General features: G+C 35.7%; 1 protein-coding gene across 6 annotated transcripts in view; it reads left to right on the plus strand.

Moving 5' to 3' along the window:
* Positions 1-26677, plus strand: part of LOC145695137 (CWF19-like protein 2) — a 90471-nt gene that overhangs the window by 57053 nt on the left and 6741 nt on the right. For all 6 annotated transcript variants that reach the window (XM_081772065.1, XM_081772066.1, XM_081772069.1 and 3 more), the window contains exons 10-12: positions 557-673; positions 4409-4564; positions 24810-24992. In XM_081772065.1, coding sequence (XP_081628191.1) covers positions 557-673; positions 4409-4564; positions 24810-24992 — 456 coding nt within the window. The remainder of the gene's footprint in view (positions 1-556; positions 674-4408; positions 4565-24809; positions 24993-26677) is intronic.

Here is a 26677-nt window from a genome sequence, read left to right on the forward strand (position 1 = left end):
ATGACATACGGAATGTGTGACTATGACCTATGTTACTTATAATAATATGTGTTCTCAAGTACCTGCTACAGCCTTATATATATATATATATGTATATATATGTATATATATATATATTAAACATATTTTAGTCCGTCATCACTATGAAGGTATCGTGGATTGAAATAAACTAGTAAAGCAAATTGTTTCCAAGGTAAGGATATTTTAATGTTTGAAAAGACTTTGCTGAGCCATTTAGAACTGATATGAAAGCTAGATCAAATTTCACTCCTCAGTTATGCCGAGTTGTGCTAATTTGTGAGCCCATTTTCTATCTACAGTTTAAATTTCTTCGTCATATATATTTTTTATTCCAGAGAAAGTGAGATGGGAATGGTTATAAACATTAATTTCAGGTGTATTTCCTATCTGAAATTAGTCATGAATAAATCAGGATATAAGGTAGGAATATTGTTTTGCAATATATTTCATGGATCTTAAAGACTCAGTATGCCAATACGCAGTAAACTGAAATGTATTATAATGTACAAGGACTTACTTTTATTGTTTATTATAGAGTTACCTTTGCCTTCCACCTCATAAATCGTTGACAGATGGTCATTGCCTTATTATTCCCATGTATCATGTTCCATGTGGCACACAGTTGGATGAAGATGTTTGGAACGAAATTCAGGTAATTAAATCTTTTTCTCCCTTGATTTTTTGTGATGTTGGCAATTATGACTATTATGTACGAGGATATTTCCAAACTTTTTCGGTGTGACCGGATACTGAAATAACGCTCCACTAGTATTAGCCGTTCATGGAAGAAATAATATATCAGTTTCAACTATCTAACTGCGTCAATTCTTTAGAGGCAGTGGTATGAATCAACTGCTTAGCGTTGAGTTCGCACACTGCATAATAATACTCTGTTGTTGACACGGGTGCAGTGCCAGATCTGGGCTGTAGGGCGAGTACTGAATCTTCTCAAAGCCACAGTCTTTCACTGCAATCTTGGTAACAGCAGCCGTGTGAACTGGAGTATTGTCATGCAGTAAGCGAGCTTAACGCACAGCAACTGATCTGAATGACTACCTCAACGAACTGACGCAGCTAGATAGTTGAAATTAATATGTTATTTCTTCCATAGATGGCACTATATGCCATGAACGGCTTATTAGCAGTGACGCGGTATTTCAGTGTCAAGTCGGTAGGATTTTGAAATACCCTCGTAATTTTCGGAATAAAGAAAGCTACAGAATGCTGCTATATAGTGTATATTTTGCATACCAGTCATTTCCAGTTCTCTGGTGTATGAGTAGTTCATACACTTTTTGATTAAAGAATCGACAAAGGTAACAAGTAGAGCAAAGGAACAGTGAGGACGAAAGTAAGGGAGTGGAATGAACACGTATTGGCAGTGTATGAGTAGTTATGGATCCACAAGTATTGTATATGTAAAACTATCAATGTTGTTTGCTTGTCACAATAACTTGGTAACTGTCAACTGCCACTTTATCAACGCCAGGTTTTCTCTCTGCTACTTGTTCTCGTCGTGTAGTTGACCGAGAATAGGAGCAACAATTTGTGACTTTACAAGACATCCACTTGGAAATGACTGGTGTTGACATGTAGTCATTCCGTAATACAGAAGTATCGTGCAGTAATTCCATTAACCTCATAAACCTGGAAAAATTTTTAAAAAAGCCTACGTCGAAGTGAATGCATTTATTTGCTTTTAAGATTTGGGCTCCATTTTATATAACATTTAACAATATTGTATACTTCAAACTTGTGTTTCTATTCCTTCAGAAAAAAGTAGAAAAAATTGGAAATTTTATTGAAAGATTCTTTCAACAACAAATGCAGTACTTCAAGTCAAGATTGGACTTGATTGATTGCCCAACATATATCTACATCTCTCTCTCTCTCTCTCTCTCTCTCTCTCTATATATATATATATATATATAATATATCCAAAATAGAAATTAAAGTAGGAACAAAGCATTGAAAGAATACAATAAAGAAGCTTTACTTTTAAACAGCTGCAAAGAATTCTTGCAGGTCATGATAGAAAAATTAATTGCAGTTTCTTCTGCATTAAAACCTCATTAAGTCTTCATCTTCCCTAGAGCCACAACTTACAGTTGCGAGAATTTAAAAAAAAAAAAAAAAAAAAATGCAGGTGATAATATCAGTTAATACAAAGAACTTAGACAGTACGATAAAAGAATGATCAGCTAATAACTGATGACGTCTAGTTGATGTATAATAGCATACTCAAAGAGCATTGCCTTACACTGCAGTGTGTTTATTTGAAGAGACACATAGGTTGAAAGATATTTCTTTCCTTCCTGAAACCAGAAGTTAGTTACTGATTGAGAGCCGGAAATAAGAGACCATTGTTTTCTCAAACAGGTACAAGATATAGTTTAATTGCAAACAGAATGGACCAAGTTAAAGAAAGTAACAAAACTGTGAATCAGGAAATTAAAAGAGAGGAAGAATTCTAATAAATGTTAAACGGTATAGGAAAGGATAGAAATTACTTCGATAAGTTAAAAAAAAAAAAAAAAAAAAGCAAGGTAGGGTTGGAGAAGAACGGACGCTGCTTTCCAAGAGAATGAAAGCACTTGAAGGTGGTATCAGACGGTGACAGTAGTATTATGAAAGAAACTTAAAAAAAATAAAATAAAAAAAATATCTGCACTATCCCCATGATTCCTTTTATATCGTGCATACTTCCTTCTGCTCTCGGATGTCGAAACACTATACTATTGTGGTAACGGAGTGAGAATTTGATCTTAATTTTTCCAGTTTCTTCTATTGCAGAAAGAGTATGGCCACTCTACTACCAGTGAAGAGTAGACGACAGTAATCCAATTCCTATTGTCTGAAGGTGTGTCAGAGGTTGAAGTTTATTGGAGAGTTTCAACACAATACGAGATAGTGCACTACCGCTAGAAATAGGTACAAGTGAATAAAGAAGTTTCTAAGTGGCCGATCTAGCGTGAGGCGCGAAGAAGGAACTGAATGTTCGTCAAATTCTACCACTTACTCTATCGCTACATCAATCAAGGCGATGAAGTTTTTAACACAATAGTCACAGGAGATGAAACATGGACCGTCATTATGAGGGAAAATGCAAAAGACAAAGTAAGGAGTGGATCACCAAGGATTACAAAGCTGTTGTTAACCGTGTTGAAAAAGAAAGAAAAAAAAAGCCTACATTTGAAAACTATCTGAAAAAAAGGCATAAAGTTATCACTGCAACATACAGTGAGTGATTTGCTTGCCATCAATCTGAAGAATCTTTCCAGCAGTTCAATTTTCAATTTTCAAAGAAAGTATTATTGTATGATCATTGTCGTCTGTACTTCCTTGGTGCATTCTGCTAGTGGAGCGCTGGCCATGTTCTATCTTACCAATGAGGTTAGAAGACTGAAGCAAATGCTGCAGCATTACCATAGAAGTGATTGACTTGCCTTCGTAGATCTGTGTAAGATAGTTCTCACATGTTAACTTGTGATTCTTATTTTCTTCAATATTATGTATTATTATTGTCATCTCGTCTCCCTTGTTTTAGAACTTTGCATTTTATAAGCCAAGAATTGTTATAGAAGGAACAGAGTGAGACAAGGCTTGGCTGCTAAAGGAAATATGGAAGGCCAAACACACACACACACACAAAGTATTAATATTGAATGTGATACGAGTTTGAATGCATGTCTTTTGCTTTCGTTCTTTTCCCTTTTTTATTTTTCCCCCTCTAATATTGCACTGTGTAGTTAATCAATTAGATCTGCGAATTCTACGTTTTGAAATAGTGATTTATTCTGGGAAAAAATGGAAATTGTGTATTTTAGGGCATTTCATAGATTTGTTTAAAAAAATTAAAAAAAAAAAAAAAAGACGTCAATACCTATTTCATGTAGAGAATTTAGAAAGAACATATTAAGCTAACTGAAATGTGTTGGAACATATAAATTTAAGAATTGTGACGGATTAAATGTGGTAAAAGGAAAGTGTTAGAAACTTCAATGTTAATGGTAGTTATCGTAAGAAATTACGCACTTCATCCAGTTTGATTAGTTATTCAAAGTTGAAATTTTAGTACTGAATTTCTATCTTCGGAAGTATTCTAATTCCTTTCTTATTGTTTTAGGAGATTACTTAAATCATCTAAATTTTTCTCTTATGAACTGGTAAACATCTCGGTACAAATTTTTCAGTCATGTAAGAACTGAACTTTCGTTATTAGTATAATAAAACGAAAATAATAAGGAAGATAAAAAAAATCCTCAGAATTAGTTGTATAACTTGTATACAAATGTTTTGATTGGTGTTGATTATTACATTTAAAACTTGTTTGTCAGCTACAAGTTTCTAATTAGTATTACTGAATTTACCTAATAAATATTTCCAGCTTTTCAGGAAGACACTCACAAAAATGTTCAGTGATATGGATCAAGATGTGGTGTATTTTGAAACAGCAATGCATTTGAAGAGGTTTCCGCATATGGTTCTTGAATGTGTTCCCATGCCAAAGGAGACAGGAGATCTAGCACCAATTTATTTCAAGGTTCGGGGAATATTTATTTATTTATTTTCATCTGTAACAGAGCTATTACTTCAATTCAATATTTTTTTTTTAAGCGTAATTTTTCTTTTAAAAGTGTAAAAATAATGGAACTAGAGATAGTGCACGAAGCAACGGAAACACTTCTGGAAATGTTCTAATACTTTGTTAGGCCACCTATAACATCCAGTACAGTTTGAATTCTGGTAGGAGTAGACTTATACAAGTTCTGAATTGTGACTAATAGAATTTGAAGCAATTCTTTAAGCAGCATTCCTCCAGTTCAGGTAAAGACAATGGCAGTGAAAATCAATATCGACTCCGCTTTCTCATAAAGGCCTACAGCTATTCAACGATGTTGAGGTGTAGGAACTGAACGGGCCAAGGGAAGTGCTGCAGCTCATAGGCATTTTCTGCAAACAGCACTTGAACAAGTCAGTTGAATGGATGTGAACATTATGACTGTGGAATATGGGATCGCGTTCTGAAAAAAAGTTTGTGTCATTGGACGATGAACATGGTTACGCAAGATCGCTTGATACATTTGTGCTGTTGTTCGACCGTGCAATGCGACAAGAGGGTATGCGGAATATCATGATATGCCGCCCCAGAGCATAATAGAGCATAATAGACAGTCGAGTGGAGACAATCTAATCGTATGCTTGACGCAAAGTTTGCCAATATGCGTCAAACAGTGAAAGAAAGGATAGAGGTTGACTCCTTCGACCAAGTGACACGTTTCCAGTCCCCTAGTTTCAAGTTTTATGGTCATTGCACAACGTACGTTGCCCTTTAGCTTTTTGTAGAAACTCGGCAATAAATGTTCATTTTACGAAGTTTCCGCTTCACAGTTTTGTAACATTAGGGGTGTTTACGTGCTCGTTGACTTCTTCAGTCACTGTGCTGGCTTCTTTTTTTGTACTTCTGCGACATCATTATCTGCTTCAGTATCCGGCAGTTCCTATTCTGCAGCGTAGTTATATATACCATTATTGTATTTTACAGAGTCTGTTCTACCGAGTACTCACTGCATATGTTGTTCTGATTTTCGATACCGTGCCTCAAGTTACACCGATTATATCGCTGTTGTGAACCCAGCTGACCAGCACCAACAATTAGATCTGTTTGAAACTCAGTAAGACCTGGCATTCTGTTCACTCATCACTTCAGTTAAATGTCCATGATCATACTGCCCCTTGCTACAAATAGTCCATAGTTCCATTAACTGCAACAGACAAAAGAAAATTGAATGGTGCATTGTTTCAGTGATAGAAGCTGAGCACATTAAAAATATTATTTAATTTTGCCAGATATTTCCACTGTTTTATTCGTTATCTGTGAATATACAAACTGTTTGAGCAAAATAACCATGAAATGCCATGATCTATGACGTAGGGTACCACTAAAGCAGGATTTTTGGAAATCGATGTGAAGTGGGTTATAATAAGGTGTCCATACTTCTGAATCTCTTAGGATTAGAGATACGAAATTTGGTATTTAGAATTTTCATTTGAAATAAACAAAAACGTGTTTCATTGTTTTCTTTATGTTTGATGTAGAATGGAAAACAAAAAGGGTGAGGGTGGTTTATTAAGGTGCCATACGAAGTTTTCGAATTTCGTGCGGGATTTCAAGTTCAGTCGAATTCTATATGAAAAATGCAGAAGGAAGAACGCAAAATATTGCCCATACGTAGGAACATTTGCTAGTAATGAAATAAACCCTGGTCGTTCTTCAAACTATTTTATGTGCTTATTACTATCCATTTCATCTGTTATTTCTTATACCGTATGCATTTGTGATGGATAAAAACAAAGCGTTATTCTTTAGTAAATACGTAATTTGTATTACTAACTTAATCAAATGAAGTAATACTTCAGGTATTGCCGCTGCTAATAATATAATTCTACCAATAGCCTTTAAACATTTATACCACGTCTAAATATATTAATTCTTTCAAACAATATGGTTGTTTGTACCTTAGTTTTAAAGTTGTTAATGAGCGCACACGTTTTCAGCCGTGAGTTTTATCATGAGGTAGCTCACTTTCAAAAACCTGAGCATGAATTGAGTTTAGCTCGATATATACGTGAATTTTGGCGCAAAACCACGCTCAAATTTATGCTCAGTTCAAGGTTTAGCTATTTTCAAGTCAAACGTTATTCATTCATTACTTGTCTATTGCTGTTCCCTGACCGCTAGAAAGATACTAGTAGAAATCTGCTCGCAGTGACAATAACATACGATTTTAGGAATGGCATTTTAGGCTAATAGATCAAAACAGCAAGAAATTTCCTTCCCATTCACGGTGAATTGTCCTGTCGCACTTTTTTACCATGTTAAACTTAGGTGGACATTGTTTGAAACAGTAATGTAAAGGAAAGACCGTATTACTGCTTGGTATTGTATTTATAATTTAAATTAAAATGAACTCAAGTTCCAGAAAAAAAACACGGTAAGTAAGTAGTTTTTTCTAGGAGGTCAGAGATGATTCTATTAATAAAAAAGAAACGAAAAGAACACATACATAAGAAAACTTCCAGAAATAGTCTCCTGAACTACTTAAAATATAACTTAGCTTGCCAATTATTGAAACTTTAAAAATTTCAAACTATTATATTAGAACAAGAACAATTTATTGATGATATATTCTTATTCGAAATACATTAAACGATAACATTCAGGATATTTATTTCTGAACAGATCCATTTTAAACTGTCTCATTCAGAATCACGAGATTAAAACAGTATCCTGTTCTGTTGCAATAGAGCTATATTCATAGCCTAGTGAATCCTTCCCGTATTAGGGCTTGTAATTTTGGATCAGCAATTGATATAATAATTTATAATGACACTTCGTGGAAATGGAAAGGAATCTTAGAGTGGAGAGTGACATTTTCATAATCTCACCTCGCTTAGTGTCTTTGGTACTGAGATATTGCATTCGATTTCCAATGCGGGAGCACCGAACGCACTACAATGATTCATATTTCATTTGAAACTGTTTTTCTTCTATATAGAATCGTTGCTCACAAAGGACGTAAATACTGATCAATCAACAAATGGAGCAATCAAAATAACTATCGTTCTTAATAGAAAAATGAGGAGAACAATCAGGAGCTTGAAAGTAAAACAATTGAGTGATAGTAAAGGCAGAACGAAGAAATAAAATATGTTTTAATTATGGATATCAGCTTCATTCTACAAAGTTGAAAAGATAGAAGAAGTGTACGAACAAGGGAAGGATAATTTAAAGCAGGGCACGAAATTTCATCGAGTCCAATAGCCAGGTCAGGGAGTTTGGTTGCATTTTTTTTTTTCACAGATCTAATTTACGAGGGAAAAAAATATATACCAAAAGCTTAGTTGTCAAATAGCCAATTAAGGTAATACATTAAAAGAAAACAAGCAAAAATAAGTAACTACTGGAAGTAAAGACTATCGCCAGACTAAAATAATGCCAATGGCGACCTGGCGATCAGAAATTTTGATTTAAGGTACCTGAAAAGGATCAGGGAAAACGGAATGAAGTCATGAGTGAAAGTTATGAAATGAAATAAAATCTTTAAGTTTTACATCCCACGATTATGTCGGCTGGGCTAAAGGAGACGGTGATGATGACAAAAAAAGGAAATGGTGAAATGAAGAAAGTGGGAGGAAACGGGAGAACCCCGAGAAAACCTACGCACATGGTGTTTGTCTGCCACTGGTGCGAATTGGGATCGAACCAATGACCCCATAAACCAGAGGTGAGCGCTCTACGACTGAACCACCGCGGCCCCTCCTCGGTAAAAGAAATCAAGACAACTACTTTCATTTAGAACTAAGTAGGAGGAATACGAAAGACGAATTCTGTAGAGTTGAAAATATTGTGAAAAGGAATAACTGTTTTCAACGTCCAGAAATAAATCAGTACTGCAGTTAGAAAACGGGCCTGATCAGTAAAACATGAATAACAAGTGAAATCAAATTACCTCGGTGTAATCAAAATAGAACCTCCATTGTCTACACGTAGCTTTGTAGGATTCATTAAGTCGTGGAATTGCTTCCGGAAACCCTGGACTGTAATGGTGTCCAAACTCATCGTGACTGCTTTCTGGGTGGTAGAAACATCGTCAAAAAACAATCTTTATTATCGCTTCCTTTTATTTAATTATTGAAAAAGTCATCACATGGAGATAGACCTGGCGCGCATGGGGGATGTGATAACACGCGATTACTTCTTGACACAAAAGCTCACGAACAATTGCTGTGTTGTATGCTGGAGCATTGTCACCCAACAGATTCCAGATTATTTTGTTGTCATCAGGTTTGTCTTAATTTTTTTATTGTGATCTTTTAGGGGAAATGTTCATTGGGGTATCAGGAATCTTTTACTGAGCATTTTGCGACTTTGTTTCCAGATCGTCTTGAAAAAAATTGTTCTCTACAATGGTGTACTCTTTCCAGTTTCTGCTTTTCCGTTAAAGAATAAGTTAAGAAACGTGCCAACAGCTTCCATTTTTAAAAAATCTTCCGTTATTATTTGGTAAACAACCTCGTTATTGTTGAGACTTGCATTTCCGTCATTCATATTGATATCTCATTTCAATTGTTAATCATTTGAATTAATCTGACAGATCTACTTGAACCTGGACATTAGTTATCTTACATAAGACTCCCTGCAGCATTGAACCTCGTATGCTATTCAGAAATACTGCAACGAGAAAGGCAATTACCCCAGCAATAGAATTAGAAAGACAACGAACTTTTTGTATATGTATTTATTTTAATGGCAGAAGATTGACATTATTGAGACACATAAATGCAAAGTACTTGTGAATGAGAGAAAATTACCCAAGAAGGTGTACAGTTATTTTACAGAGCAAACAAACTTACTTGCGTCGATCTAAGATAGACTAAGGTGCTCATCCCATAATGATTTACAAGGTCAATACAATGGTACTAAGGTGCTCATTCCATAATGATTTACAAGGTCAACACAACGGTAAATTTTTATTTTAGGTTGTGATAATAATAGCAATTATAATTGTTTTTTGCGTTGCATTGTGATCAGCAAATTTTGCGGATACGGTTACGGAATGAGAAGTTCTAAATTTTACAGTGTGAATTACACTGTAAAACATTACAAAGGATGAACCAAAGAGAAGCTGAAACAATAGATACAATACCAGTTGCTAAATTTCACAGTGTGAATTACACTGTAAAACATTACAAAGGATGAACCAAAGAGAAGCTGAAACAATAGATACTATACCAGTTGAACTATCAAAAGGATTAGAAACAAGTACGATAGAACTGTGTACATTACTAAACTTTACGTGACAGAAAAAGTGCCAACATATTTTTAAGAACATATCAAATCCAAAGATAGGACTCTCAAAAAGTGTTATGCTTAGTATTATATGCGTTAACAAAATCGTAGACATATTGGTTATAAAGGAATAGAAGGAAAAATAAACAAGGTCTGTTGGAGAATTCAACTGAATTCAGAATGAGACGAACACGAGAGGCAATTCTGGGTCTACCAATGCTTTATGAAATTTACATTAATGATGATATTAATAGCTTTTATAGGTATTGAAAGAGAGTCAATATACAGAAAGATAATACACACGAGTCTGACAAGTCGATAACAGAGACAAAAGAATTATATACGAACTACACAAAAACCAAGCAAACGAAAGGTATCGAACATAGGAAGAGGCGTTAGACAAGGAAATGGGATTTCCTAGCTATGTTCTTGAAGATTGAAACATAAAGAAATACACGTTTAAGTGGAATGAAGTTTGTACAACAGATTTGATACATAACTGTACAGAAATCAATACAATTTTAGAGCTGTACAACGCATCTAACTTTGATAAATCAGTATCCCTTCAAGCCTCTACATACTACAATCAGTCTCTATACGTCGAGACATCGAATCAAACACAGAAACTAGTTTCTGGGTATGTTCCTAACGAATCGGTTGCTGCGCTACTTGTACGCAAATTCACAAAATATTGATATTGTCTGTTAAAGGCTATGACGAGCAAGGTGCCGACTAGCCATCCAACACAATTGTGATGGGTGATTCGATAAGTGACCATGCAGGTTAGGGAAGCAGTGATACCGGACATTCAGCGAACGAGGCATGTAATTCTTGTATAAATGTAGCCGGTCATTGTACTGCTGAAGTATGGCGTCCTGAGTCCTCTTGGCCTGGTATGACCTCTGCCTTTAGAGGTGACTTAATGTAGTGATTACTAAAGAGGTTATCTTCGCTACGTAGGGAGGAAGATCGCGCGTTATATCTAAATGCTCCCAACACTATTTCACCTGACGTTCACAGTACACACTGGCAGATTGTGTTCACTATGATAACATCTAACACATATACGACCATTACTGTACGAAAAGTTAAAGGGACATTCGTCCAGAAACACGAAAGTTTGCCGCCCATCACAGTAGCAAAGGCGTTCAGCACCCATTAAATCGTGATACGTTTGTGGTTCTGAGCAATGTAAGTCGATGTAAAGTCATGTAAAGTCATATACCACTAGTCCTGTCTTCAGCGGATGCCATCGAATCTTGTTCTCGCGTTCTTGTTCGCTACGCATCCATAAATAAGTCCACATCTATTATCATGGTCCAGGGTCACACTTACATTGTCAGCGTTGTTGTACACGAGGTCAAGTGGATGCGGACAAGATATATGTTATCACATGATGTGGTCACATTGCGTAGCGCACTGTTGATCGTTGGTTTGTAGGTCCTCTTCTGTCCATCACTTCCGCATGGGCATTACCATCATCTCTCACTCTCTTATGGCAGCACATATGGTAGTCATGTTTATATTATCTATGTTATTTCTATCTTATTACTATAATTATAGATTTGTCGCTTGTATCAATGAATTCCTTGGCTATTATTCTTTTTGCCCTCAAACTTTCATTTGTATGCTGAACTGTTCTCAATCTGCACTACGTATGCTAATATATGAAAGAGCGTGTGTGTTTGTCTGCCATTAAATTCAGTCATAGAAAGAACATCTCGAGTCACCAAATTTTGTACACAGATAGAACTTCACCTGATTTCCGTACGAAGCCGTTTTTTTTTCGATTTTCGACTCGGGGTGGGATTGGAGGTCGCACACTGTAGGATCAAAAAATATAGAGTATCTCAGAAATCCCTCAAACTAGAAGGCCCAGAAGAGGACCTACAAACCAACGATCAACAGTGCGCTACGCAATGTGACCACATCATGTGATAACATATATCTTGTCCGCATCCACTTGACCTCGTGTACAACAACGCTGACAATGTAAGTGTGACCCTGGACCTAGGGGTGTTCGATAAGGCTGAGGACCTATCGAACTTCGGGACTGAAAATTTATCGAGTTGTCATCGGTTACTCGAAACCTTTCGAGTATTTGAAATTATCGAAGTTTCGGGTATTATCGAAATTTCGAGTATTATCGAAGTTTCGGGTATTATCGAAATTTCGAGTATTATCGAAGTTTCGGGTATTATCGAAATTTCGAGTATTATCGAAGTTTCGGGTATTATCGAAATTTCGAGTATTATCGAAGTTTCGGGAATTATCGAAATTTCGAGTATTATCGAAGTTTCGGGTATTATCGGAATTTCGAGTATTATCGAAGTTTCGGCTATTATCGGCATTTCGAGTATTATCGAAGCTTCGGGTATTATCGACATTTCGAATATTATCGAAGTTTCTGGTATTATCAAAAGTAGTGATGGACAGTTCGGTTCGCAGCCAAACTAGTCAAACAACTTTTTTTTTATCTGATAAGTTATTGCAAAGGAAAGCGAGTAGAAAGGAAAGCGTGCACAAAGGGATTGCTTTTTCGTCCCCTTCCCCCCCACAGAAAGCGTTCATTTTTCCCTGAATTTTATCTCTTGTTTGTTATTTGCTAACAGCTAGTGTATTAGTGTTGCCAGAGATACGGTCTTAAACGTACAAATATGGTAATTTGCTCTTCATACGATATAGTATACGCCCAATACCTCAACCATATTAATCACGCACGGTTTTGCTAAAATGTTATAGCAAAATTTTATTTTTAAGCCAAATGTATTATCTTCTGTCGTGTTTGCTTTCTCTTAATGGCCACTAGTTCACACATTGCCGCAATCAGATATGATGATGCTTTGGGCGCAAACTCCCCCTTTAGTCTTTCAGTAAAATAAATGTTAGTCAAATCAGTGGTGGTTTCTGGGGTTGTTTAGGAGGAATATTTCCCCACAAACATATCTCTGATCATGTTCACCGTGGTTTACCAGTATTTTTGCTACTTTCACCCTCCGTGTATTCAAAATCTCCCGGGGTAGGATTACCATAATTTCTGGATATTTTTAAGAATGGTGTGTCTGTTTATTGAGAAGTTAAGAAAAGTCTGATCTTAACTTCCTAAAATGCTTATGCTCATTTTCTATACTTAAAATATATTTTTTATATTATTGTCTTAATTATTTTCCTGAGTAAAGTATTCTTGCGAACAACACCTTATCGTTATTGATTTTTTCATAAATATCAGCACAAGACAGAATTGCAAGCCAAGCACTTGACCAAACACAGCGAAATTTCCCAGTCTTCCATTTTCCCTAAAATTTCGGGCATTAGTTAATCCCAGACAATTTTCCGGATCGGGCTTGGATCTAGGACGTATGATAAGACTACGCGGGGGGAACCTTGAAATCATCACTAAGTTTAATGAAGGTGAAAAACGGAAATAAATCTATTTCACTCGACAGTGAATATTCAGTGTACCATATGTTCTATACAGTTGGTTTGTACATTATGATGAATCCACACACTAGCGGATCCAGAAGCGTCGTTTGGCGTCGTTAGATTGCTTCCTGGACGAATAATGTAGGTTTTAAAAACGTAAAAGTTTTGCATCAATTTAGAATAACGTGGTGCATTATTTTATATAGAGTGTTTCAAAACAACACCGCCAACGTTTGGGTTGCCACATCACCTAATTTTAGCGGATACCACCAGATTTTCAGGTCTTATATTCGTCCCCCGCTTAATCATCTCTTAATCATGAAAAACCACCCGCTTTTTCGGATTGGAGAAAAATCTAAGACGACTTTGTTGATAAAGTGTTGTTATATTCAACGTAAACCGCTACATTTCTGTGTCAATCTCAATCGCGAATGGACAGATGACAGAAACAAGATGAACGCAAAACTGTCAAATTATTACTACTGGTTTTGTACAATATAAAAGACGTATCATGCGTAGAATTTTATGATAAGATTTTATGCCATCGAGATTTTTTAAAGGAAGTTAAAGGGAAAGAAAAATGTAAAAAAAATTGGCATAATCATACACATTTTGGTTCAACCCATGAATACTAATGTATGATCTCATGGGTGCATATTTCTTTGATAACATTCTGTCCAGTTCAACTGAACACGTCTATGTTGTTACGTAATCTATATGTTCAACTAGTCTTTATATATTCAGAAATGATTGCAAATTGAACCTACGGATCCTTAGCATATTGTTTAGATTAGATTCATTATAGTATTTTTTTCTTTTAAAATGTTTATACTGTATTTCATATATTGTGAAACTGTGGTATTTTCGTATGTTAGTATGATTTCAAGTAGAAATCTTTGAAAATGATCAGAAATTTTATAAGCGATGGACCAAGACTCCTAAATATGTTTTAGCTTTCTTACGATAAAAGTTTAGAAATTATTTTGTATTCCTTAGAGAGAAAACCGTATGAACAACATCTGCCATATATCGCTTGCTTTTTTTTTTTTTTTTTTTTTTTTTTTTTTTTTTTTTTTGAAAACTTGTCTTAGAGAAATCCTTATTAGAGATATTTTACTGTAATAATTATTTAATACTTACTTTACAATTCGAGACTCACATTTGTTGAACTTAATAAAACATTAAAGGCAAAAACTAAATTTTCTTTACTTTAGTTTTGTTAGAAAAGTACATTGAAAGTGTCACTTAACAAAGAAATCACTAAAAAAAAAAAAAAAAAAAAAAAAGATCGTCAGTATTTTTAATACACAAATTCACATCAGTACTTACGGTTTAGAATCCCCCGCTTTTCTACTTTCAGAATATGGCAGCCCTATCCTGAGACCAAGATAAAACAAAAAGTATAGACCAACCTGGGTGCACAAATGCTTCCTTTTGGAGTTATAGGATGCCGAAAACATGAATAAATGAACTTTATAGGTCCATAGCTCCAATACTATAGGATCTACCGTAGTCCGGTCAAGATTTTATTTAGGAACTAGTATGTGCCCTATCCAAATATCCAAGTTTCAGAATGATCCAAATATCCCATATGATCTTTTCGCTGACATTTTCACTTCAGTAACTTGAACACACTTTCCAGTACTGTTTCAGCTTGAATTAGCAGTATAACCTTGTTTCCCATAGAGAAATCTGATTACAACCGAAGTGCAATGTAATCGTAATCGGTTTTAAAGACATTGGCTTCTTGTTTCTTAAAAGAAAGAAACAATGATAAGTAGTCTATTGTATGCAGGACACAACAGGAGAGATAGGGTCTAATATTTCTTTCAACAACTGCAAAGCAAGTAACTGCACGACCATCTTTCTTTGAAAGGCTGTTTGCAACATTATACGAAGCAGCTAAAAGAACTCTTGAGGAAATAATGTTTTCTATTTTTCCTTAAGAAGTGATCTGAAGTTATTTTAATTTGATATGGAAATTGAATCAGAGCCATTGAAATGTGAGTCAGAGGATGTGTTTTTCTCTCCCTTTCCCCTTCATCCCTTTTGTCCCTCCCTGGTTCGATCCCCGACCAAGTAAGTTTGTGGTGGACAACATCGTGTCCGTGGGTTTTCTCGGCGTACTCCCTTTCCTTCCACATTCCCATTCCACCAATTATTCCATCATCATTCACTTGCCTTAATCATACTTCTCCCTTAGCCTAACAGACATAATAGTAGGTCATTAAACTGGAAGATTTCACTTCATTTCATTTTCCTTTAGTCTTCGTTCTGTCATATATAAAGTTCTCCCTTGTGCATAGCATCATGCCATGAGGGCATGTAGGGAGTGTGCCCTCAGTCGTAGATGAATGTGGTGTTGTCGGCACCACGCTTCGGCCGCATCCCCCCCTCCCAGGTACGCATTGAATCTGAGGTTGGTAATACCCAGAGCCGCACGGCATCCTATGCACAAAATCAAATATCGTAAAGTAACCAAGAGCAACAGATACCTGACATATGCATTTAGACCAATCCTCTTTAAAATCGGATAATTCATTCGAAAGTTATCGTAGCTTTCACACGCCTACGCCCAAAGTAAGTAAGAACAAATACTTCAATTCGGAAAAAAAAAACCCTTGTGGTATGGCAACCAAAACAATAGGTGTCTGGTGAAAGCAAAAGAGAGCATTTTAAAATGAGTTCCATCAAAATCGGACAATCCATTCGAAAGTTATCGTCGGATGCCACATGCAAACAGACAGACAGGACGGCCTGTAATAGGGAGCTTCACACCCAAAATTCTCAAGGTTTGTTTCACGACAATCTCAAATACTCGAAGGCATTCGAGCGTCGGAGAGTAAATTTTCGAAACGGAAGTTTGATAAGTCTTCAGGCTTATCTACTTTCCTTACCTCTACCTATATCAGTACCTATCTCTATACAGAACTTTAAATTAAACCCTCGAAATCATATTAAAATTATTTTTCTGCCTGCCCCGTTATTGGCGCAATCGGCAAAGTGACTATTAGTAGACTAATGGTGTCTTGGATTCCAATTCCATTCAGGTGATGCATGTTTTCTCTTTCTCTTTCTCTCTTCTGACAGACTGCTTAAACCTTATACAGATCTGTGGGGAAAAAACTTTTCCTTCACTTCATTGCTAAGGAGAGTAGTTTTAAAATAAACACTCTGCATATATGTAATACATATTATATACAACTATGATAACCTCGAATTCATTGTTTCTTCCGAACACTCCGATAATCCCGAACTTTTCAAAATATTCAAGCGACTCGACAAATGCGATCATATTGACATATTTCTGTATTCGCTGCTTTCAAACAATTCGAGACTCTCGAAGAGTTCGAGTGTCTCGAAGTTGTCTAATGTTTCTTACATTTCGAGTGCCTCGAAGAGTTCGGGTGTCTCGAAGTTGTCTAATGTTTCTTACATTTCGAGTGCCTCGAACACTTCGAGAGTCTCGAACATTTTGGGAGTCTCGAACATTTCAGGAGTCTCGAATATTTTAAGTCTCGAACATTTCGAGTGTCTCGAACATTTCGGGAGTCTCGATCATTTCGGGAGTCTTGAACATTTCGGGAGTCTCGAACATTTCGGGAGTCTCGATCATTTCGAGAGTCTCGAACATTTCGGGAGTCTTGAAAGTTCGATAATTCGATAAAATTAAAATTCTTTATCGATGAAACGGTTTTGAAATTTTATCGAATTGTTATCGATTACTCGATTATCGGAACAGCCCTAGGCCCAAACTACTATACTATGTTGCAGGTTGCATAATGTCCAATTCATACGAAGGCCGGGCACTTCTAGTAGTAAATAACTTCAGTTAGTAAATTATTAGACACATTTATTTGTAATTTTCCTGATGATAAGTATAGCGCAACTAATAATTGAACGTGAGTTGACGCGCTCCTTTTAAACATCTTAAGTTTGAGCGTGAGTTAACTCACTTTTTACCAGGGGCGGATCCAGGACGAACTTCTGGGGGAAGGGGCGGTGGGTTGTAATACTGCAACTTAGAGCTACTTTTAAGAGCTCCAAACTCTGGGTTGGGTTTTATTTATATATAAAATAAAAAAGTTTCCTCTTCTTCGGGGGGCGATTGCCCCCTGGAACCGCTCCAGCACTGAGTTCGAGCTGAGATAAGCTTGTTTCAAAAATGAGTACTTAATTTGTTGATCTGGCAACATTATCGTATTACTTATTAAATAACTTATTATAGTCAGTATATGTATACAGGGCCGGCGCGAGGGGGGTCGAGCCGTGGCATTGCCCAGGGCGGCAAGTCTAATGGGCGGCAAAATTTGAAAAAGAAAAGTATATTATCAAAATATAATGCTTTGTAATAGGCCCACATGGAGAAATAAAATTGTATTCACCTGAGAATGTAATTGAACTTACTTCACTCACATTCGAGATAATACTCACTCAGGAAATTCGGAGCATTCTCCTTCATTTTCAATTATCAAACTACCTTCGAGCCACAGGTATCTCGTTCAATATTTCTCTTGCAATAGCGTAGATAAGATTTTCAGCTAGGGTGGATAAAACTATCAAGTTTTCTTTTATATTTTTTCTATTCAGCTATGTTCTAACGCTCCACTCCAAGTATGCAAAAGGTACACTTCCACTTGAGGCAGGCCGTTCTAGCCCACAGCTTCTAGAGACATTTAGGTTCTAGCAGCGAGTTGTTAACAAATTTACTGAGCAAATAACCAATTTTCGTTTTGTACAAATTTACATACAGTAATGGAGAATGCCTTGTAAAGATTTGCGAACATTTTCATGGTTTCGTACTGGCAACAGACATCACTAGTCTAGGACTCATAGAAGTAAATGTTATAGCAAACAGCTAAAGGAAATGAACATTCCTATCGAAGACATGAGAGACCAAGCGTACGACAATGATTCCAATATGAAAAGCAAACATTCAGGTATTCAGAAGAGAATTTAAGAAATAAATTCCCAAGTCTTCTATGCACCTTGTGGTAGTCATTCACTAAATCTTGTCTCAACGATGCAATTACAGCATCTCAGTACGCCGTTTTATTTTTTCTACAGCTAAAAAAGTTTATGACTTTTTTCTGCGTCAGTTCAACGTTGGGCCATACTAAAGGAACATATTAGCAGTCTCACTTTAAAACTGTTAAGCACCATAAGGTGGGAGAGCCGAGTTGATGCTTTGACTCAACTTATGGGTTAGATATCAAATAGGGGAGGTTTATGATGCCTTACTTCAAATAAGTAACGACGATAGAACAGATAGAATGGTCACCCACGGTGCTCTGTGTATAGCAAACCAGCTGCGTGGCTATTTTGCTCACTCGTTATCTGGTATGACTTTTTACTCCACATAAACATAGTAAGCAAAAGTGTCCAAAGCATTGATTCTCATGTGTTGATGCAGTCGGGTTTCTTGAAAATGTATTTGAGTACTTTGAGAAGAGAAGAAATTATGCAAAATTTCAATCTTACTTAGTTGATGCGATGAAGTTGGTATCGGCATTAGATATGGATGATCCACGGATAGGTAATACAGTGCATGCTCGAAGTCGAAAGAAGAAGAGACAGTTTCAGTACAAGGCAGAGCTATTGAAGATACACAAACAAGATACAAGATCGATTTTATTACAAAGTTCTAGAAGTGATTGTGTTAGTTTTAAGAGAAAGGTTTGAGCAACTTAAACATCGCAGCGAATATTTCGATTTTCTTTACGATATAAGTAATCTTAAAGATATGCCACCTGAACTTTTATCTGAAAAGTGTACTAAACTTGTCAGCATTTTAACACACGAATAATCTAAAGATATTAACCCCAGTGATCTGAAAGACGAACTGAAAGAAGTGTTACCCGCTATAATTAAGCCTAAATGTTCACCAAAAGAGGCTTTAAAATTAATTAAGGAACATGAGTGCTCCCAAGTCAGTGTTGCACTTAGGATTTTGTTAACCTTACCGGTAACAGTGGCAAGTGAAGAAAGAAGTTTTTCGAAACTTAAGCTTATTAAAAACTATATACGTTCTTTCTTGTCTGAAACACACTTGAGTAGTCTAGAAATGATATCAACAGTACACGAATTGGCTGGAACATTAGACTATGCGAATGTGATAAAAGAATTTGCTCATAACAAAGCAAGAAAAGTTTCTCTCAATTAAGGTGTGTTAAATTTATGTCTGTCTATTGTGTTTTAGTACATTATAGGATTTAGGCTAATCACTTAGCTTTACCGTAATATCTGATTCACTATATTATCTTCATGTTCCATACTCTATTGGAAATATCTTTTGATATAAAATAAACTTAAAATTCTTAGTCGTGACTAAAGCATACCTCTTTTATTTTATTTTCTGTATGCGCTGCTGTACATCACAGATATACAGCGAAATCGAGCATACTGAATATTGTGTCATGTATGGAGTCGTTTAAATATTATGCAAGCATTCGAAAGAAGTAGTTCATTTTTTTGTTTACTTTTCCATTTCGTACATGTTTTTAAATGGGGCATATTACTTTTTGGTGACACTTGAACGTCTTCTGTTCAAATAAAGTTTGCGGATTAAAGGGGCGGCGAAACTACTAGCGCCGGCGCTGTATGTATACCTTCAGTAGATTTTTCTTATTGTTTCTTCAGTGTCCCATCAAATCATCCTCCGATGATTAAGATTACATTTAATTTTAATATCATTATTCAAACAAAATAATAATTCTATTTCTTCCATGTTTCTAAATATAATAAATACCATAACTCATTTATTTACACAGAACAACATGTCTATATTAATTATCATCCTCTCTTCTCATTTTGGTGCCTCATTACGTCTTCCATGCCAATTTAATAAATCAGTTCTCTACAACCTGGAATGCAAGAAGGTGCCTAAGTGTTAATAGAATGATTTTCGGACTAAGTAATCACACTGTGACTTCCGCAGCAGCTCATTTTCGATTTCTCGATACAAACTTCGAGAAATATATATATATATATATATATATATATATATATATATATTAATTATACGTTCGTTATATAGCACATACATTAGTTCTTCTTCTTTATATCTTTTCACCATATGACTACATCGTAACTAATTAAAAACTGACTCAATGGCCTATGGAATCCGGAGGTTCAATGCTGCGTTCAGAGAAGCTTTCCACTGACTTCTATCCTTAGCTAACTGGATCCAGTTTATACTTTGTATTCCTATCTCTGCGAGATCCGTCTTAATGTTGTCCTCCCATCTGCGCCTAGGTCTTCCTAATGTTTGTTTTCCGATTAGTCTTCCAGTTAAGACTTTGAAAGCGTTCCTACTTTCTTCTATCCTGGCTACATGACCTGCCCACTTGGCCTCCTAGACTTGATGACCCTAATAATGTTTGGTAAACCATATAAATTACGTAGTTCCTCGTTATGAAGTTTCCGCCATTCCACATTCTCGTTCCTTTTGGGTCCGAATATTCGTCTCAGGATCTTGTTCTCAAATACTTTCAGTCTACGTTCTTCCCTCAGAGTATGTTTCGCAACCATACAGAACAACAGGCATGATTATCGTTTTATATATTTAAGCTTCAAATTCCTCGACAAAATTCGCGACGAAAAGAGATTTTGAACTGAATAATAACACGAATTCCCTGCTTTTAGTCGACATTTAATTTCTTCGAGAATATGATATTCGTGTGTTAATATTGATCCTGGGTATTTGAAAGTATACACTTTGTCGAAAGTATTATTTGATATTTTGACGAATCCATAATTTGCTGTATTACCATCCCGACCAAATTCCATGTATTTAGTTCTCTCTGCATGTGCTTCTAAACCCACGTCCCTGCAAGCGTTTAATAAGACCTCGGCATTTCTTTCTATTGTTTTCCTATCATCCCCTATTAAATTTACATCATCAGCATACGCCAAACTTGATGAATACCACTCAACTCTAGGCCCTGCTATCTTTGATTTTCCTTATACAAAGTTGAATAGTAATGGCAACAACGCATCTCATTGTTTCAGGCCATTCTCGACGTGAAAGTTCGTGGATAGAAATTTTCCTACTCAGACTTTACTTTGGGATTCATTTAAACATATCTTAATTAATGTAATTAGCTTTGTCGGCTATTTCAAATTCTGTAAGAATGTTGTACAATGTTTCTCTCCTAACCGAGTCGTAAGCCTTAGGGAAAAGTACCCAAATTTCGTCCCCCATTTGTTTTATTACTCCTGTTGGAACAATAATAGGTTTAGACACATAGAAATAATACACTATTGTAGTTTGGACACTTAGCTAAGACATACCGTATTGGATTTTGGAAAGTAATAATTAAATAAAAGAACTGCTGAAAAATATTAAAAAGTGCGAATTTTTTATTTTCAAAAAAGTATTCCTAATTTCGTACCCCAGTATTTTGAGAGAAAAGAACGTGTAAGTTTCATTTCTATGTGTACAAATTGCTTTATTTATAAAGGTACTACACAAAAACGCCAATACCTAAGAAATACTCCGAAACTGGAATATAATTCGTATAAAAATGAAAATTAGGCCAATTTCTTCAAAAGTAACGTCCACTATTGTAATACCTTGCTGCATGCAACGTCGCTTACAAAAACCCGTTAATACTTAAGAAATTATCGGAAAATGAAATATTACGCCTATAAAAATGGCAATTAGACCACTAGTTTCTTTGAAAATAATGTCCACTTCGTAATAGCCTGCTACTTGCAAAGTCACTTACAAAAAATAAATAAATAAAAGACTACATAAGAAATACTCAGAGAACGAAATATTATGCTTCACTAAACTGCATTGAGGTTTCTTTTTAAGAATTTATACTAGGCATACATCACACGTAAGTGATTTACTAGGAGAGGAAGAACACAATTCGTGACACCATTGAAAGCACCGTGTACACCGTATCCACTTTTCCTCTTTCTTGTCTGTGAAGAAGGATTTCCCAAAAATGTTACAGTTAACATCCTCGTTCTCGCTCTCTTCATTGTCAGTCGATACGTATGGGGTATCTTCGTCGTCTTCTTCCTCACTTGATGACGGAACATTTAGTCATGTTCTCGGTTTCTTGTTCTTCACAGAAACAGTATTTGCTCGTTTCCTAGATCTAAATGATTCCTGCTGAGACTCAAGGCAGAACGTAGAGGTACTTGGCTTAGTAGGCTAGATACTTTACGGCTACTTTCTGCAGACATTTCCAGAAGTCTTCTTTTCGTGCCCCTTTCTAAAGGTTTATTTATATCAGTAGATAAACAACTAAAAATATTTTTCTTCTTATCCATCTTCTAACGTTTGTCATGTTAGGAGATCTGGTGACAAGGGCATCTGAAATAAGATGGGAAACGAATCATCAGATTCCATTATTTTAACATCTAAACCGAGACGAAAGAGAAACATTTGTTTCAAATTTCGTCTCGACGATGAAAATGAGGTATATCTAAGAGGACGAAATTAGGAACTCATCCATTCTCCAATATGACGACAAGTGCGCATTGCACTCGTGCTTCAAACAATTACAACTTTCCAATCTTAAAATAGACATTATAATATATTTGTAGACAGAAAATTGTCTTGCGTACACTTACCTTTGGTTCTAAGAGTGTCGCAACTAGGAAAACAAAACATTCTTGCTTCTGATAATTATTAAACAAGAGAATAATCACTACAAAACAAAACAACTTCTCGCACCAATTCATCCGGCTCACAATTTCCTCCTTTACGGAAATTTCAGTTAGGTGCCACCAAGTTGCGGCACTTATCAACATAGATAAACCGGGGGACGAAATATGGTATTTTTCCCCTACTAAAATCAATAAATAATTGATCAGGGCTGTAGTCGAGGGTACACGGCGGTACACGCCGTATACCCTCTGCTTAATCTTAGTCATTAGAGTGTACCTTCTGCTTCAAAGCGTATAACACTTTGTACTTTTGTTTCGTTTATATTTATTTAATCAGGCCATGATTCCAATGATAAAGTGACTATATCACAAGACAAAAACACAAAATTGTTAGATTTAGGATATGGAGATAGATCGATTCAAAGTGGCGTAGTTTTATTCTGAGACGACATCCTAGCGTTTTGAAGGTCGATGGCTCTGATATTTCAGTTGCTTAACCTCTGCTGAAGAGAACCAAACCTGCTCGATATTTTTAAACTAAAGTATGAATATTTTCAATATCATGCTAATAGGGACGGATCCAGGACGGACTTCTCGGGGGGCAATGGGTTGTAATACCGCTACTTAGAGCTACTTTTAAGAGCTCTAAACTCTGGGATAGGTTTTATTTATATATAAAATTAAAAAATACTCCTCTTCTAGGGGGGGGGGGGGTGCGGATCACCCCCTATATCCGCCACTGAATGTTAATATATAACTTTGAGCTATACAGAAATTATTAATTGAAAAATTGGACATAATTTTCTTACTTTGACACGTCGAGCACAATTTTCTGTTCCTTCTCGGAGTGAGTTGGTTCCTTCTCCACACGTACACCCATTTATGTTATTAATAGTGTGATTTAAGAAAGGAATGTCATCAAGAAAATAGCATGAAATGCTTTTAGACTATAAAATGGTAATATATCCTTTATATTTAAATTCAATTAATAAATAGATGCTTTGTACATTTTTCATTAAAAATGCCTTCTATGTCTTTTATGACAATCATAGATGATCACAAAACAGTATACCCTCTGAAAATTTTAGGACTACAGCACTGTAATTGATGTAACGGGGTATTGTATTCCCAATTCGTTTCGAGTATTTGTCGAATGGTAAATATTTGGTTGATAGTTGATCGATTTCGTCTAAATCCGCACTGATAATCTCCAATAATTTCATCTGCGTATGCGGTCAATCTTGCTAATAGAATGTTTGAAAGGATTTTATAGGATGTTGACAGAACAGAAATGCCTCGATAATTATTACAATCAGTTTTGTCGCCTTTCTTGTGAATTGGAGCAATGATTCTTTTCACTCTTGTGGCAATTCCTCCTTGTTCCAGATAAAGAGAATAAGTTTGTGTATCTTATTCCACAATTTTCCGCCTCCAGCTAAAATTGTTTCTGCCGGAATTTCGTCTATACCCAGAGATTTATGTTTCTTTAATTTCTTTATAGCGATTTCTACTTCCATGTAGTTAGGTTCTGGAATATACGTTTCTGCGGTATGCATTTCCCTTTCTCCATGCACATTAGCTTTTGGCTGCATGATAAGTAAATCGTCAAAGAATTGTACGATATGACGGAGATACAAAATGATAGAAAGAAATTGACGGTGGTAAGCGTCAGTAGTATTTCCACCGTTACTTATTTGATATAAACATGAATAATATGTGCTATATTATATATGTATATACAAAATGAACAATATCAGTACTCTTGTGTGAAATAGGTTGCAGTATTGTACTTAATATTATTCATGTCGTACACTTGATGTATGCATATTTGCACATTCACAAAGATATTTATTGATGTATCAAAATGATTGTTTCGTGGCCTTTGCAGAAAGCAATATTGGAATGTGAAAAAGAATGGGCAAACAATGTAAAGCTCGTGGACCTGAGTCAGAAGGATGTGAGAAGAGCTATACCTAAGGGACTACCATACTTTGCAGTTGATTTTGGCTTACAAGGAGGATTTGGTCACGTTATTGAAGACGAAAAAGACTTCCCACAAAATTTTGCTCAGGTGAGTATGGTAAATGTGTATATTTTGCCTCAGTGTGTGAAACATGTTCATTGTAGAAATTGTCTGATAGTGCAGGGATTTGTAGGTATAATGATATGCATATGCAACCCACTAGCTCCACCTGCGTAAGATACAAGAAACGAAAAATGCGTATATTGAGAAAAGATCTTTTTCTAAGGCGTCAATTGAGGACACTGATTAACAGTATGAACTCGCTCCTACCTGCACTCACCTGTATTCACTTATACACTGATTGAGATTGAGAATATTGTTCAAGTTTCTGCTCTTGATTGTAAAGAGCTCGAAACTCATTCATCACTTCCCTTAGAACTTAAAAGATGAGCACATTTATTAACATTCGTAATACAGTGCACTGTTGAATTCAGTTACATTTTCTTCATTCTTATCATTTGTATTTATATTGTAACTACTTCAGATTCTAGTGGCTAGCGCACACGCTTTGTTGCGTGCTATTTCGTTCGATTCCCGGTGGGAAGATATTGATATTTGTACGCATCGTGGTAGTTCTGATTTCATCTTAAACGACAAGTCCACGTCTCATATAGCCTTAGTACTGGAAAAAAACGTTAAACTTCAATAAGAAACAAAAAATGTTCTCATAATATCATAAAATCAGCAAAATACCTAATAGAATCGATATCTTAGGCAACTGGAACATTTTTAAAATCATAAAATTTGAATAAGATGTTATGGTATAGTGATAGTGAACGAGAAAAACTTTATCATATACGAAAAGATAGCGCTAGTTTGTGTGTTATGGGACATGATAATATATGGATAGTTAGTTAATAGCTTAGATAACTTAATTTTATTGTTCCCAGACGCAGGAGAAATGTGACATTAGTAAACATGTAGATTGTGGTGACTGACTTGTTCTATTCTAACAGTGTAACTGTTCTGCAGAGAACAGTTTTAAAACTCAAGTTTTAAAATTATTTATTCGTCTCATTACGAGAAAAAAATCAACGTAAGAAATATTCGATGAATTAGTCTTTCTTCTTTAGTTGTACTATGTAGAGGTGAGGGGGGGTGGGGTGGAAACATCTTTTGAGAAGTTCCTTTAATTACAGTAATTCAATACTTATCATAAATGACGCAAAAACAATATTTTTACAGATTTTCCTTATAAGATAGTCCACGCTGTCGTAAGTCAGTGTTGGTAGATCCTATTGATTTTTCTGCATTCTTTTAGTTCTTAAAGTAACCTGGATAGTTGATCAATTTTGTCCTGAAATAAGGATGATTTCGTACAGATTATTTATATATTTTACGGAGGGGGTCGCGATCGCGTATCATTTGTACTTAATATCAGGTAATCTAGAAAGTATTGAACCTTTGGAGGTCAAAATTGAGAACGCGTTTATTGCGGTTTGAAAATAACATTATGAAACCACATATGCACCATTTTGTTCGGTGACCTTTTGTCATTTTTCCGATAACATTATAATCTCGTCGCTATGGGACTTCTATAGTTCATGGTTAAAAAAGTGACACGTGGCTCTCAAAGCCTCTGTTGAAACTAAGTTAACACCATTCTAGGAGTTCGACAGAAACCGAACAAATTGTAGACTGACGGTACCAAGTCCAGGCTATACAGTGAATGCATTAAAATCTTTCTCAATTTCCGTCGGATCGTTAAAAATAATTCTGCAGTCTGGTGTTAT

The sequence above is a fragment of the Thermobia domestica genome, chromosome 9 (genome assembly GCF_964235325.1).
Source record: "Thermobia domestica chromosome 9, izTheDome1.hap1.1, whole genome shotgun sequence".
In the NCBI taxonomy this organism is placed as follows: Eukaryota; Metazoa; Arthropoda; class Insecta; order Zygentoma; family Lepismatidae; genus Thermobia; species Thermobia domestica.